The sequence below is a fragment of the Heptranchias perlo genome, chromosome 23 (assembly GCF_035084215.1).
Source record: "Heptranchias perlo isolate sHepPer1 chromosome 23, sHepPer1.hap1, whole genome shotgun sequence".
Classification (NCBI taxonomy): Eukaryota; Metazoa; Chordata; class Chondrichthyes; order Hexanchiformes; family Hexanchidae; genus Heptranchias; species Heptranchias perlo.
Window position 1 is genome coordinate 43,713,952 of NC_090347.1, and position 14,723 is coordinate 43,728,674.

General features: G+C 45.1%; 1 protein-coding gene across 1 annotated transcript in view; it reads left to right on the plus strand.

Annotated features, from left to right (window-relative positions):
- The window catches only part of LOC137341328 (unconventional myosin-XVB-like), a 372,666-nt gene that overhangs the window by 326,365 nt on the left and 31,578 nt on the right, over window positions 1-14,723 (plus strand). The window contains exons 61-63 of the mRNA XM_068004452.1: window positions 12,024-12,120; window positions 12,663-12,811; window positions 12,898-13,022. Of these exons, the coding sequence (XP_067860553.1) occupies window positions 12,024-12,120; window positions 12,663-12,811; window positions 12,898-13,022 (371 nt within the window). The remainder of the gene's footprint in view (window positions 1-12,023; window positions 12,121-12,662; window positions 12,812-12,897; window positions 13,023-14,723) is intronic.

Sequence of the window (14,723 nt, forward strand, 5' to 3'; positions counted from 1 at the left end):
CTGATGGCATGCATTGGAATGTACTTTTTTCAGATTGGGGTGGTTAAATATCCTGTACTGGTTGCTCTGATTAACCCTTTGAGTAATAACCTTGGTTGCTTTTTCTGCCCACGTTTACAAGGGGTACTGTTGGATGCAGCAGATATTATATAGCATGGTAGGATGTGAGTTTTCCACATGATGTATTCCTGGTACTGGATATGCAATCAGCTGAGTGGAGGTCAGAACTTCCCCAGAAATGTGAATGTTACAAATTTTCGGCCTGCACTAGATATTCTCTTGTAAGCGGACCTCGCGTCCTCCACAATCAGGAATTTACCTTTACTGCCAATATCTAGCCATATGACCTGGGGCTTGTAACAATGGAACCCTTTGTTGTGCGTATTGGATATTGTAATCTCACACCTGCCCCCATGTGTGTTTGTCCCGTCTGCTGGACGGTGCCCCTTCACCTCCAGAAACTGCGTTCAAATCAGTTTTTGTGCAAATGATGAAAATTACATTTCTTCCCCCCAGCACCACTACTGGCACCAATGGGTTTCCCAAGGGAATCCCCCTATTAGACATATCTGAAAGAAGAGAAGGACCTACGGAAAAACACCAGATGGAAGCTCATCTTCCCAAATGAAGCTCGGATAGAAGATGAGATGGTTACTAAAATATACGAATGTTAGATGCTTCCTCAGAAGCACCCCAATCACAACATGTCCTGCTTTCAATGGCAGTGCATGAAAGAAGGCATAGCAGGGTAATCAAGAACCCGCATAGCCTCATTAGCTGCACCCACCAAGATGCCACCATCCATTTCTACAGGCCATGGTGCACGTAGCTAGCAATGATCATAGGGAAATGTCTTCTCAGTTTCTGGGTCAGCAAAGAAGCAGGTGCAGAGTAGTTCCATCTGCTGGAAGGAGACCTGAAGCTACCTCGCAGCATAGAGCTGGCACATGGAGTGTCAACTGTGGTGTGAAATTTAGCTCCATCTCTCTGTAAACATGCTGCAATGTTGACCCATGCGATGGTACCAGGAGTGGCAACCCTCCTTGCATTCACCTCATAAAGCACATCCATTTCAGTAGCCATCACACAGGGTATCAGGTGTAAAACTGTTCCATTACTTGCCTGCAGACTCATGCCTTCACCTTAGGTTTCCTTTTGCTTCATTTCTGCTAGTATTTTCTTAATCCCCTGCCTTTTCAGCCTTAGCAAAGAACCACAGAACCATTGAAAAGATACTGCACAGAAGGGGGCCATTCGGCCAATCATGTCCACACCGCCTCGAAGAACAACCAGGTGCCCATTCTAATCCCACCTTCCAGCACCCGGTCCGTAGCCCTGCAGCTTACAGCACTTTAGGTGCAGGTCCAGGTACTTTTAAAAAGAGTTGAGGGTCCCTGCCTCTACCACCAATTCGGGCAGCGAATTCCATACACCCACCACCCTCTGGGTAAAAAGTTTTTCCTCATGTCCTCTCTAATCCTTCCACCAATCAGCTTAAATCTATGTCCTCTAGTTCTTGAACTCTCCGCTAGGGGAAACAGGTACTTCTGTCTACTCTATCTAGGCCCCTCATAATTTTGTACACCTCAATCAAGTCTCCCCTCAGCCTCCTCTGCTCCAAGGAAAACAACCCCAGCCTATCCAATCTCTCCTTGTAGCTGCAATTTTCAAGCCCTGGCAACATTCCTGTAAATCTTCTCTTTTTCTTTATTCGTTCCTGGGATGTGGGCGTCGCTGGCAAGACCAGCATTTATTGCCCATTCCTAATTGCCCTTGAGAAGGTGGCGGTGAGCCGCCTCCTTGAACCGCTGCAGTCCGTGTGGTGAAGGTTCTCCCACAGTGCTGTTAGGTAGGGAGTTCCAGGATTTTGACCCAGCGACGATGAAGGAACGGCGATATATTTCCAAGTCGGGATGGTGTGTGACTTGGAGGGGAACGTGTAAGTGGTGTTGTTCCCATGTGCCTGCTGCCCTTGTCCTTCTAGGTGGTAGAGGTCGCGGGTTTGGGAGGTGCTGTCAAAGAAGCCTTGGCGAGTTGCTGAAGTGCATCCTGTGGACGATACACACTGCAGCCACAGTGCGCCGGTGGTGAAGGGGGTGAATGTTTAGGGTGCTGGATGGGGTGCCAATCAAGCAGGCTGCTTTGTCCTGGATGGTGTTGAGCTTCTTGAGTGTTGTTGGAGCTGCATCCATCACACTCCTGACTTGTGTCTCTGCACTCTCTCCAGAACAATTACGTCCTTCCTGTAATGTGGTGGCCAGAACTTCGCACAATACTCCAGCTGTGGCCTTACCAGCGTTTTATACAGTTCCATCATTACATCCCTGCTTTTGTATTCTATGCCTCGGCTAATAACGGAGAGCATTCCGTATGCCTTCTTCACAACCTTATCTACCTGTCCTGCCACCTTCAGGGACCTGTGAACATGCACTCCAAGGTCTCTCACTTCCTCTACCCCTCTCAATATATTCCCGTTTACTGCGTATTCCCTTTTACTGTTTGCCCTCCCTAGGTGCATTACCTCACACTTCTCCGGGTTGAACTCCATTTGCCACTTTTCCGTCCATTCCACCAACCCATTTATATCTTCTTGGAGTCTACAGCTATCTTCTTCACTATCAACTACACAGCCAATTTTTGTGTCGTCTGCAAATTTGCCAATCGTGCCCCCTACATTCAAGTCCAAATCATTAATATATACCACAAACAGCAAGAGACCCAACACTGAGCCCTGTGGCACACCACTGGAAACGGATTTCCATTCGCAAAGACATCCATCGACTTTTACCCTTTGTTTCCTGTTACTGAGACAATTTTGGATCCAATTCGCCACATTTCCCTGTATCCCATGGGCTTTTACCTTTCTGATCAGTCTGCTTTGTGGGACCTTGTCAAATGCCTTACTAAAATCCATGTAGACAACATCCACTGCACTACCCTCATCAATCCTCCTTGTCACTTCCTCAAAGAATTCAATCAGATTTGTAAGGCATGACCTTCTCTGAACAAATCCATGCTGACCATCCCTGATTAAACCATGCCTTTCCAAGTGACAGTTTATCCTATCTCTCAGTATTGATTCTAATAGTTTGCCCACCACTGAGGTAAGACTGACGGCCTATAATTGTTCGGCCTTTCCCTCATACCCTTTTTAAACAATGGTACTACGTTTGCAGTCTTCCAGTCCTCCGGTACCTCCCCTGTATCTAGTGAGGATTGAAAATGATCCTCAGAGCATCCGCTATTTCCTCCCTGGCTTCCTTCAATAGCCTAGGAAACAATCCATCCGGCCCTGGTGACTTATCAACTTTCAAGGATTCCAGTCCCTCTAGTGCTTCCTCTCTCGTTATGTTTACCTTATCCAATATTTCACACCTCTCCTCTTTAACTACTACGTCCGGATCATCCCTTTCCTTTGTAAATAGAGAGACAAAATATTCATTTAAAACCCTACCCACATCCTCTGCTTCTACACACAAGTTACCCTTATCATCCCTGATAGGTTCCACCTTTTCCTTAGCTATCCTCTTGTTCTTAATGTACTGATAAAACATTTGGGTTTTCTTTAATCTTACTCGCTAATATTTTTTCATGCCCTCTCTTTGCTTTCCTTATTTCCTTTTTTACGTCATCCCTGTACTTTCTATACTCCTCTAGGCTTTCTGCAGTATTTAGTTTTCTGTGACAGTCATAAGCTTTCTTTTTCTGCTTTATCTTGCCCCGTATACTTCTAGACAACCAGGGGGATCTAAATTTGGCCAGAGCCACTCTTTTTCTTTGAGGAGAAGTGTCTGCATTGTACCCGTAGAATTTCACTTTTTAGTGCCTCCCACTGGATTTCTCCTCAAGTAGGTGTGTCCAGTCCACTTCTGCCAAATCACCTCTTAGTTCTGTAAAATTTGCCTTCCCCCAATTTAAAACGTTTACTCCTGATTTAACTCTGTCCTTTTCCATAATAATGCTAAAACTAACTGAATTGTAGTCACTATCCCCGATATGGTCACCCACTGTCACTTCACCCACTTGCCCATCTTCATTTCCCAGGTCTATGTTCAGGTACATCGATCATTGAAGTGTCATGAACAGGTGCAGAAAATAATCAAGAAGGCAAATGGAATGTTGGCCTTTATATCTAGAGGACTAGAGTACAAGGGGGCAGAAGTTATGCTGCAGCTATACAAAACCCTGGTTAGACCGCACCTGGAGTACTGTGAGCAGTTCTGGGCACCGCACCTTCGGAAGGACATATTGGCCTTGGAGGGAGTGCAGCGTAGGTTTACTGGAATGATACCCGGACTTCAAGGGTTAAATTACGAGGAGAGATTACACAAATTGGGGTTGTATTCTCTAGAGTTTCGAAGGTTAAGGGGTGATCTGATCGAAGTTTATAAGATATTGAGGGGAACGGATAGGGTGGATAGAGAGAAACTATTTCCGCTGGTTGGGGATTTTAGGAGTAGGGGGCACAGTCTAAAAATTAGAGCCAGACCTTTCAGGAGCGAGATTAGAAAACATTTCTACACACAAAGGGTTGTAGAAGTTTGGAACTCTCTTCCGCAAACGGCAATTGATACTAGCTCAATTGCTAAATTTAAATGTGAGATAGATAGCTTTTTGGCAACCAAAGGTATTAAGGGATATGGGCCAAAGGCAGGTATATGGAGTTAGATCACAGATCAGCCATGATCTTATCAAATGGCAGAGCAGGCACGAGGGGCTGAATGGCCTCCTCCTGTTCCTATGTTCCTAAATCTAGAATTGCATCCCCTCTTGTTGGGCTTGTCACGTACTGGCTAAAAAAGTTCTCTCGGACACCGATCAAGAATTTTGCACCCTCTGTGCCCCTCACTCTGTTTGAATCCCAGTTGATGTTAGGGTAATTGAAGTCCCCGACTATTATTGCCCTCTTATTTTTGCACTCAGAAATTTGCCTATATATTTGTTCTTCTATCTCCCTTTTGCTATTCGGGGGTCTATAGTACACTCCTAGTAGTGTGACTGCCCCTTTTTTATATCTTAGCTCAACCCATATGGCCTTGATTGATGATACATTTAGCAAATCATCCCTTCTCACAAAGGTTGCTATTGGACCAGAATTTTCTGAGAAAATAATGGCGAGTTTAATGCGCACGTTGTTATTAGTGTGTAAATAATTCAACAATTGATGGCGAGGAAGAGATACCCTGTGAGTTGCGAATCACCACAAATTGCTGGATGATTTACGTCGCTCCACTGTTGGCCTTGCGAAAACAGCAGCTCACTGTCAACCTCCCCATAAGTTTCAAGAAATTGCTGCATTTGCACATTAATTGCCAATTAAACTCATCACAGAAAGTTAGGGCTGGTACTTAACAGCTTAAGGACCCTTTTAATGTCAAGATCTGTGTTCCTGCAATGCCACTCAACCTCTTCAGACCAGAAAGGGAACAATCAAAACTGTGGAGTCTCCTTCCCACAGGTAGTAAATTGTTCCAGAGGTATTTAAAATTCAAATTTTAAATTTATTTTCTTACTTTTCCTTTCTGTCTCTTTTTTTTCTCTCTCTCTTAAACCACTTACTTTCCCTTGCTTTTATTTCTCTTTCTGTATCTAATTTGACGCTACTTCACTCTATTTCCTTCTTCGTCATTCCTGATTCTTTCTCTATCCTTAAATCTCATTGATGTTGGTCCCGTCATTCGCCAAGGTCCTAGGTGCCCCATTGTCCTTGCCACACCGTTACCAGCTCGCACTTCCAGCAGTTAGCGACGCAAAAAGATTTTACACACAAACGAATTAAGAGCAGGAATAGGCCATTTGGCCCCTCGAGCCTGCTCTGCCATTTGATAAGATCATGGCTGATCTGATTGTGACCTCAACCCTACTTTCCCGTCTACCTTTGACTTCCTTGTTAATCAGGAATCTGATTTGAGCTGTAGGGTGAGGAGAAAAGTCTCACTAATGGGGCAGGCTGCGAGATGCCCCGCTCCAGCAAATTCTGGGCCTTTAAGTTGATAAGTTTCATGAGCCTCTCCAAACGTTTTCAGAATTTTTGACACGGGGTCGATTTTGAATTTTGCATGGCCAACTGCAGAGCACGCTGGCTGGCCGCCTGTCCCGGCGGCGAAGGGGCAGCCGAGATTTTGAGGCTCGGCCTCATTTGAATTTGGCAGATGAGCTATGGATGCCAAACTGGAGTCCTGAGGCGGCTCGCCGCTCTTCGGCTTCAGGAATGTCAGCCAGCTGGGACGTTGGCAGAGGCCCATGCATGGGTAGGTGCTCGGGAGGGGGGGTGGGTGGGTGGGGGTGGAGGAATGCGTTGTTGAGGCGGGGTGAGGCTAGGCCAGGCCGGCAGTATTTTTGTGGAGATCCTTCTGGCTCCACAAAAAATCTATTTCAAAAATCTTTTTGAGCTGCTTCGTGATCTGAACGCCAGTACGCTCTGCCCACGTGCCCTTTAAAATTGCAATCGCAGTCCTAACTAGGTCATTAGGACTCAGATTTTCAGGGGAAAGAGGCCAAACCGCTTGTTTCTGGCAGACACTTTTTTTTTGTTTCAAAAATATACTTTATTCATAAAATTTGTAAAGGTACATACAGTACAATTCAAATATCACACTTCAAACAATACAATAGAGGTCATATAATTTGCAACGGTACATACAGTACAATTCAAATAACACGATACGAACAATACATTTACACATCATCAGAACATAGAAACATAAGAAATAGGAGCAGGAGTAGACCATACGGCCTCTCGAGCCTTCTCCGCCATTCAATAAGATCATGACTGATCTTCTACCTCAACTCCACTTTCCTGCCCTATCTCTACATCCCTTGATTCCCTTGGTGTCCAAATATCCATTGATCTCAATCTTGAATATACTCAACGACTGAGCATCCACAGCCCTCTGGGGTAGAGAATTCCAAAGATTCAAAATTCTCTGAGTGAACAAATTTTTCCTCATCTCAGTCCTAAATGTACAAGCCCTTATCTTGAGACTATCCACCCTAGGTCTAGATTTTCCAGCCAGGGGAAACAGCCTCTCAGCATCTACCCTGTCAAGCCCCCTCAGAATTGTATACGTTTCAATGAGATCACCTCTCATTCTTCTAAACTCCAGACAATATAGGCCCAGTCTACTCAATCTCTCCTCATAGGACAACCCTCTCATCCCAGGAATCAATCCAGTGAACCTTTGTTGCATCTTCTCTAAGGCAAGCATATCCTTCCATAGGTAAGGTGACCAAAACTGTATGCTGTACTCCAGGTGTGGTCTCACCAGTATGATTGCAGCAAGACCTCCTTACTCTTATACTCCAACTCCCTTGCAATAAAGGCTGACATACTATTTGCCTTCCTAATTGCTTGCTGTACCTGCATGTTAACTTTCTGTGATTCATGTACAAGGACACCCAAATCTCTCTGGCTATCAACATTTCTTAGTCTCTCATCTTTTGAAAAATATTCTGCTTTTCCATTCTTCCTTCGATAAGGAAACCAAAACTGGACACAGCACTCCAGGTGTGGTCTCAACAGAGCCCTATATAATTGCATTTACACTCCAATCCCATTGTAATAAAGGCTAACATACCATTTGCCTTCCTAATTGCTTGCTGTACCTTTTTTTTATTCGTTCATGGGATGTGGGCATCGCTGGCGAGGCCAGTATTTATTGCCTATGCATGTTAACTTTCTGTGATTCATGTATAAGGACACCCAAATCCCTCTGAATACCAACATTTCTTAGTCTCTCACTTTAAAAAAAAATATTCTGCTTTTCTATTCTTCCTACTGAAGTGGATAATTTCACATTTCCCCATATCGTACTCTATCTGCCACCTTCTCGTCCACTCACTTAACCTGTCTATATCCCTTGCAGCCTCTTTGCATCCTCCTCACAGCTTATTTTCCCACCTAGCTTCGTCAGCAAACTTGGTCCCTTCATCTAAGTCATTGATATAGATTGTAAACAGCTGAGGCCCAAGCACCGATCCTTGCGGCACCCCACTGGTTACAACCTGCCAACCCAAAACTGACTCGTTTATTCCTACTCTCTGTTTTCTGTCCGTTAACCAATCCTCAATCCATGCTAATATATTACACCCAATCCCATGAGTCCTAATCTTGTGTAACAACCTCTTGTGTGGCACCTTATCGAATGCCTTTTGAAAATCCAAACATACTACATCCACTGGATCCCCCTTATCTACCCTGCTAGTTACACCCTCAAAAAAGTCTAATAGATTTGTCAAACACGATTTCCCTTTCGTAAAACTGTGTTGACTCTGCCTAATCGTGATTTTCTAAGTGTCCTGTTACTACGTCCTTAATAATGGATTCTTGAATTTTCCCTACTACTGATGTCAGGCTAATTGGCGTGTAGTTTCCTGTTTTCTCTCTCCCTCCTTTCTTGAATAGCGGGTTTACATTTGCTACCTTCCAATCGACTGAGACCGTTCTAGAATCTAGGGCATTCTGGAAGATCAAAACCAATGCATCCACTATCTCAGCAGCCACCTCTTTTAAAACCCTAGGATGTAGGGCATCAGATCCAGGGGTTTTGTTGGCTTTTAGTCCCATTAATTTCTCCAGTACTTTTTCTTTACTAATCTTAATTGCTTTAAGTTCCTCACTTTCATTAGACCCTTGGTTCCCCTCTATTTTCAGTAAGTTTTTTGAGTCTTCTACTGTGAAGACAATACAAAATATTTGTTTAACATCTCTGCCATTTCCTTATTCCCCATTATAATTTCTCCTGTTTCTGCCTCTAAGGGACTCATGTTTACTTTTGTTAATCTCTTCCTTTTTACATACTTGTAGAAGCTCTTACAATCTGTTTTTATATTTCTTGCTAGTTTACTCTCATATTCAATTTTCTCCCTCTTACCAATTTCTTGGTCATCCTTTGCTGATTTCTAAAACCCTCCCATTCCTCATACATGGAACATACAGTTCATGACACTCTAGGGTGCCTCGTTGCATTACAATCAGTACTGATTACAGATATATTACATTACATTCATTACACATTTGACCCGAGGGGGATTTATTCGGATTCTAGACCCTCGGTATACAATGGGTGGAGGGTTCTAACCTGTGGCCTTTCCCCATTGAGCCTTTGCGGGGGCCACACCAAGCTTCAGTGCGTCCCTCAGCACATTGTCCTGGACCTTGGAATGTGCCAGTCTGCAACACTCGGTCGAGGACAGCTTCTTGCGCTGGAAGATCAGCAAGTTTCAGGCAGACCAAAAGGCCGAGTCGATGGTCTTCCAGCAGCAGTTGATGTCTGACTCGGTGTGCATCCCTGGTAACAGCCCATAGAGCACAGAATCCTGTGTTACAGAGCTGCTCGTACGAACCTGGACAAACATCACTGCATCTCTCCCCAGACCTTCTTTGCAAAGGCATATTTCAGAAGGAGATGGGTGACGGTCTCCTCGAGGACAGCATCCGGTGGCACTGAGATGCCGGGTGTGCACGAAGGGTTTTGACGGGAAGTGCCCTTCTCACCACCAGCCAAGCTACGTCTTTGTGCTTGTTTGAAAGTTCTGGCGATGAGGCATTCTGCCAAATGACCTTGACAGTCTGCTCGGGGAACCACCCGACAGGATCCACCATCTCCTTTTTCTGCAGGGTCTCGAGGACGTTACGTGCAGACCACTTCATGATCGACTTGAGGTTAAAGGTGTTTTCCCACACAAACCTTTCTATGAAGGGCAGGTGGGGTGGAACGTTCCAACTGGATGGAAAGTTCCACGGCATCGTGGCCAGACCCATCCTTTGCAACACCAGGGACAGATAGAATCTCACCATGTAGTGACACTTGGTGTTTGCGTACCGAGGGTCTATTCACAGCTTGATGCAGCCGCGGTGAGGGCGATGTTGGGTATGTTTTTCCGTCCTTGCTCTGGAGATTTGTACATCGTGTCCCTGCGGACAGGGTCCATTTTTGATCTCCGGATGAAGTGGAAAATGGCTCGGGTGACTGTCGCGCGCAGGAGCGAGGTATGGGCCAGACCTGTGCCACGTACAGCAACACCGAGAGCACCTCGCACCTGATGACCAGGTTCTTACCCACGATCGAGCGGGATCGTCGATCCCACAGTCGCAGTTTCTGTTTTACTACAGCAATAAGCTTCTCCCAGTTCTTGGTCACACTCCAACCCCTCCGAACAAGATCCCCAGCACCTTCAGGTAATCTGACCTGACAGCGATGGGGACAAAGGATCGGTTGGTCCAGTTCCCAAAGAACATGGCCTCGCTTTTGCTGTGATTTACTCTGGCCCTGAAGGCCAGTTCGAACTGATCACAGATGCTCATCAATCTGCGGACTGACAGCTGAAACGAGCAGAAGATGGCAGTGTCGTCCATGTACAGAGAGGCTTTGAACCGAGTGCCTCCGCTGCCTGGGATCATCTGCGTCCTTCCTGATGGACTCAGCAAACGGTTCGATACAACACACAAAGAAGACAAAAGGAGAGAGGACAGCCTTGCCTGACTCCAGATTTGATCAGAAAGCTTTCCGATTCCCACCCGTTGATTGAAACTGCGCTACTGATGTTTGTGTAGAGCAGTTGGATCCAATTGCGATTCCCTCTCCAAACCCCATTTTGGAGAGCACGTCCATCATGTACGTGTGCGATATTCTGTCAAAGGCCTTCTCCTGGTCCAAGCTGATTAGGTAGAGCAGGCACTTTGCTTGCCCAGTGATAGGCCCCTGTGAAAGTTACATTGCATTGTTCATCGGGGTTAACAGGACAGTGATGCTACCGAACCCATTTTTAGGCCCTTACCACCCCGTTGCTATCAAATTTCCCAAGTGAAAATCGGTCCCACCATATTTGATTCCCCTTTATTTGTCCCCATCCCTGTAATTTTGACTTACAAGCAGTTTTTGTCTCCCTGTATACATTCGTCTGCTGTATACATTCGTCCAAACTTACACCTCAAGCTATGCTAATAAGCTGACAGAAAAATTAGGTGTAAACAGCACACTTGCGTTTCAGTCTGTCTAACCGACTCCCCCCCACCTCCACCCCAGTAGCCATTTTGGCATAAACTACACCAAATGGGGAAAATATTGACTTTAAATTGGCAATTTCACTCCTGTTCTAATTAAATGTTCCATCTGAAATATTAACATGTTTTCTCTGTTTTGATGTTGGTGGCGTCCATGTACAGAGAGGCTTTGACCCGAGTGCCTCCGCTGCCTGGGATCATCAGCCCTCTTATATCTGCGTCCTTCCTGATGGGCTCAGCAAACGGTTCGATACAACACACAAACAAGACAAAAGGAGAGAGGACAGCCTTGCCTGACTCCAGATTTGATCAGAAAGCTTTCCGATTCCCACTCGTTGATTGAAACTGCGCTACTGATGTCTATGTAGAGCAGTTGGATCCAATTGCGATTCCTTCCCCAAACCCCATTTTGGAGAGCACGTCTGTTTTTAATTTCACTCAGATGGTAATATTGATGTCACAGTGGTGCAGCAGGGGCACACTTCTAAGGTTGGCTTTAAAGCACATTGACGGGACAGTGTAGAGGGAGCTTTACTCTGTATCTAGCCCGTGCTGTACCTGACCTGGGAATGTTTGATGGGGCAGTGTTGAGGGAGCTTTACTCTGTATCTTTCCCATGCTGTACCTGACCTGGGAATGTTTGATGGGGCAATATATAAGGAGCTATACTCTGTATTTAACCCATGCTGCGCCTGATGCAAGAATGTTTGTTTCTGATACCTATATCCATAATTACCAGAAAATTCACTCCTTCGCCTCCCCCATCCATAAAACCAAGGCTGCTTTAAAATGTTAAATAGTTAAAATAAATAAGCTGAATCGTTTTGTTTTGTAAGTATTCTCAATTTTAGGTGAAAGCATTGGAGAAAATGTTTGGAGGAGTGTGTGTGCGTGTGTGCCGCCCTGCTCTGTGCCCACCTTCCGACCTAGAACAGATCCGGGTGACTCTGTGCTGTCAGAAAGCTGTTGCTCGCTCTAGAACAGATAAACATGCTCAACCTGCTTTGTTTGTTTGTAGGTAGGAAACGACATAGTGCTGGAAATTTGTGCTATGATCGGGATTAACGACACTGAAGAAGCCAAGGAGTTTTCCCTCTTTGCTGACAGGAACAATGGTGAGTGAAGGTCACCAAGGATAAAGAACCAACGCAGAGACCTATTCACTCAGGGGAGGGTGTTGGAGGCTCAAGGCAAAGAGAGAGGTACACAGGGCGTAGAGATAGGCACCAAAAGATGTAATATGCAGAAGAAGTAGAGAGAAGAAATAGAGATTATGGAGTTGGAGACAGAGGGAGAAATAAGATGAAGCCAGTGAGATGGTATAGAAATAGATAGAGGTAAAGGAGATAAAGATAGAGATGATAGAAGCAGAGCTAGATAATGGGAATTAGTAGAGAGAGTGATAAAGTTAGAGGTAAAGAAAGGTAGAGGGGGTTAGGGAGAGCGAATGAAAGATGCGTAGAGGCAGAAAGCATGACTGAAAAATCAGCAGAGTAAAGGTAGAGATGGTTCGGGCCTCCTGACATCAGCTTTAGACGGGTGGCGTGGTTGCTCCACCGACTTTGCGCCCGTTTTGGATGGAAGTCAAAGATCGGCCCCTTGATGTCTTGTCACAGAGTTTAACCCCGTCACCAGTGTCATCTTTTTTTCTTTGCAGGAGAGGTTGTGAGACCCATCAGATGGAACGAATACCTCTTTGATTTCCTGTTAGATGATAGCTCAATTGATCTTCTTTTCCGACGCATTACTTGGACAGAACCGTTGCACTTTTACAATGATCTCTATGTTAATGTACATTATAATCAGGTAAACCTTTGATCTCTGCTCTTTCACCTTTTTAGAGACCGAATGTGGTCCTCTTGTTTATTCAAACCAGTCCTGGTGTTTTTCAGGTACTTCCTATTTACCTAAAAGGACAGCTGCTGTTGCCAATTAACATCCGTGAAGCAGAACAGCACACTGCCATACTGGCAGCCTATCAGCACAAAACCAAAGCAGCAGGCCCTGTGCCAACTGGGTAAGTGGTGTAATCACAGAAATTACTACAGCTCCTTTTAAATTGAGAAAATCAAGTGCAAGGTCAAGGGCAAAGTGCAGCGCACCACCAAGGTTGAAAAATGTAAAAGAAATTAGGTAAATTAAGAAGTAGCGATTAGGTGACACCAAGCTTGGGTTTTAAGAGGAAGGGAAGACTGAGAGAAGAAAGGAGTTTTACAGTTTTGAGGCCCTGAAGGATGCATCAGTCAGTGTAGAAGATAGTGGGATGAATCTTGATTTCAACACAGTGAGGATTCAGAGAGGAGGAAGAGCATGTAGCATCATATATTCACATTTTAGGAGGAACAAGATAGGGAAGTTCAGATAAGTGCAAATCATATTATTGATGAAACAGAAAATTACGAGAAAGGTTACAATGGAGGGAGGTTGGAGGCCTGGAAGGGATCATTGATCAGAAAACTGCTTTTTCTTGAAGATTTTATCCATGGTGTCTTCTGTGTGCTGTTCATTAATGTTTTGTTAGGCTGTTTTATTTTTTAAGATCTATTTGTAACCACTTCAAACTTAGCCTGTATGGCCATTCAAATCGGCCATTTTGATTTCTTAAAGGAGCATTACCTACCTGGAAAAATGGTACCAAACACTTTCTCAGGAAGAGTGCACGGGGGCTGAATTGGACCGTGCAGCGCCCATTTTGTAGGCGCTATCAGCCTCATGAACTCCGAAAACGGCATCCGGAATGCGCGCGCACACTTCTAGCGTGACATGTGCCGGACGCCATATTGGTACGCACAGATAACGAATGCCGACACCACATAAAATAGGGAGAATATGCGGGAGATCAGTGAGCAAAACAGATTTAAAGGGACAGAAGCGATTTTGGAACTTAACGCTCCAGCCAATGCACTGTCTTAACCTCGCACAGCTGAACAGGTCTTAAACAGCATGGAGGACCCCCCCAGCAGTGCTATTTAAAGGGATCACGCAGGAGTTACAGGTTAATTGCTGGATTATTGCTTCTGGCTGCTAATGTATTTGTACCTGTTTTTGGAGGTCTCCCATACTTGAATACTAGGACTAGGGGATATAGCCTAAAAATTAGAGCCAGGATGTGCAGGAGTGAAGTTACGACACACTTCTACACACAAAGGGTGGTGGAAGTTTGGAACTCTCTTCCACAAATGGCAGTTAATGCTTGCTCAATTGTTCATTTTAAATCTGAGATTGATAGACTTTTGTTAACCAAAGGTATTAAGGGATATGGGGCTACGGCAGGTGTATGGAGTTAGGTCACAGATCAGCCATGATCTCACTGAATGGCGGAACAGGCTCGGGGGTTTCAATAATCTACAGAGAATGGGTTGGCTAGCTGACAAGCAACAGCAAGGGCACTAGCGGAGTGGCAGGGATGGGACAAGAATGCTTTCATCCTGAGAAAGGACAGCAGGTTCATGTTTTATGGAGCCGCTGCCTCCTGTTATGCCCCACCTTCTTCTGCAAGAATGCGGGACGTTCACCCTGTGAGTGTCTTGCAATATGTTTGGGTGATGTGGCTGTCATGGTTGAATAGTTGCCAGTGTGCGTGAGTGTGCGGCTTGCAACAGTGGTAAGAGGAACAGAGGGTGAGAGGAAGCATCTGACTGGAAGAGTTGAGTACTGATTGAAAGAGTTTGTTGGTATGTGGATGTTGGGGGTGTAGTGGATGAGGCTAGTGGTGCAG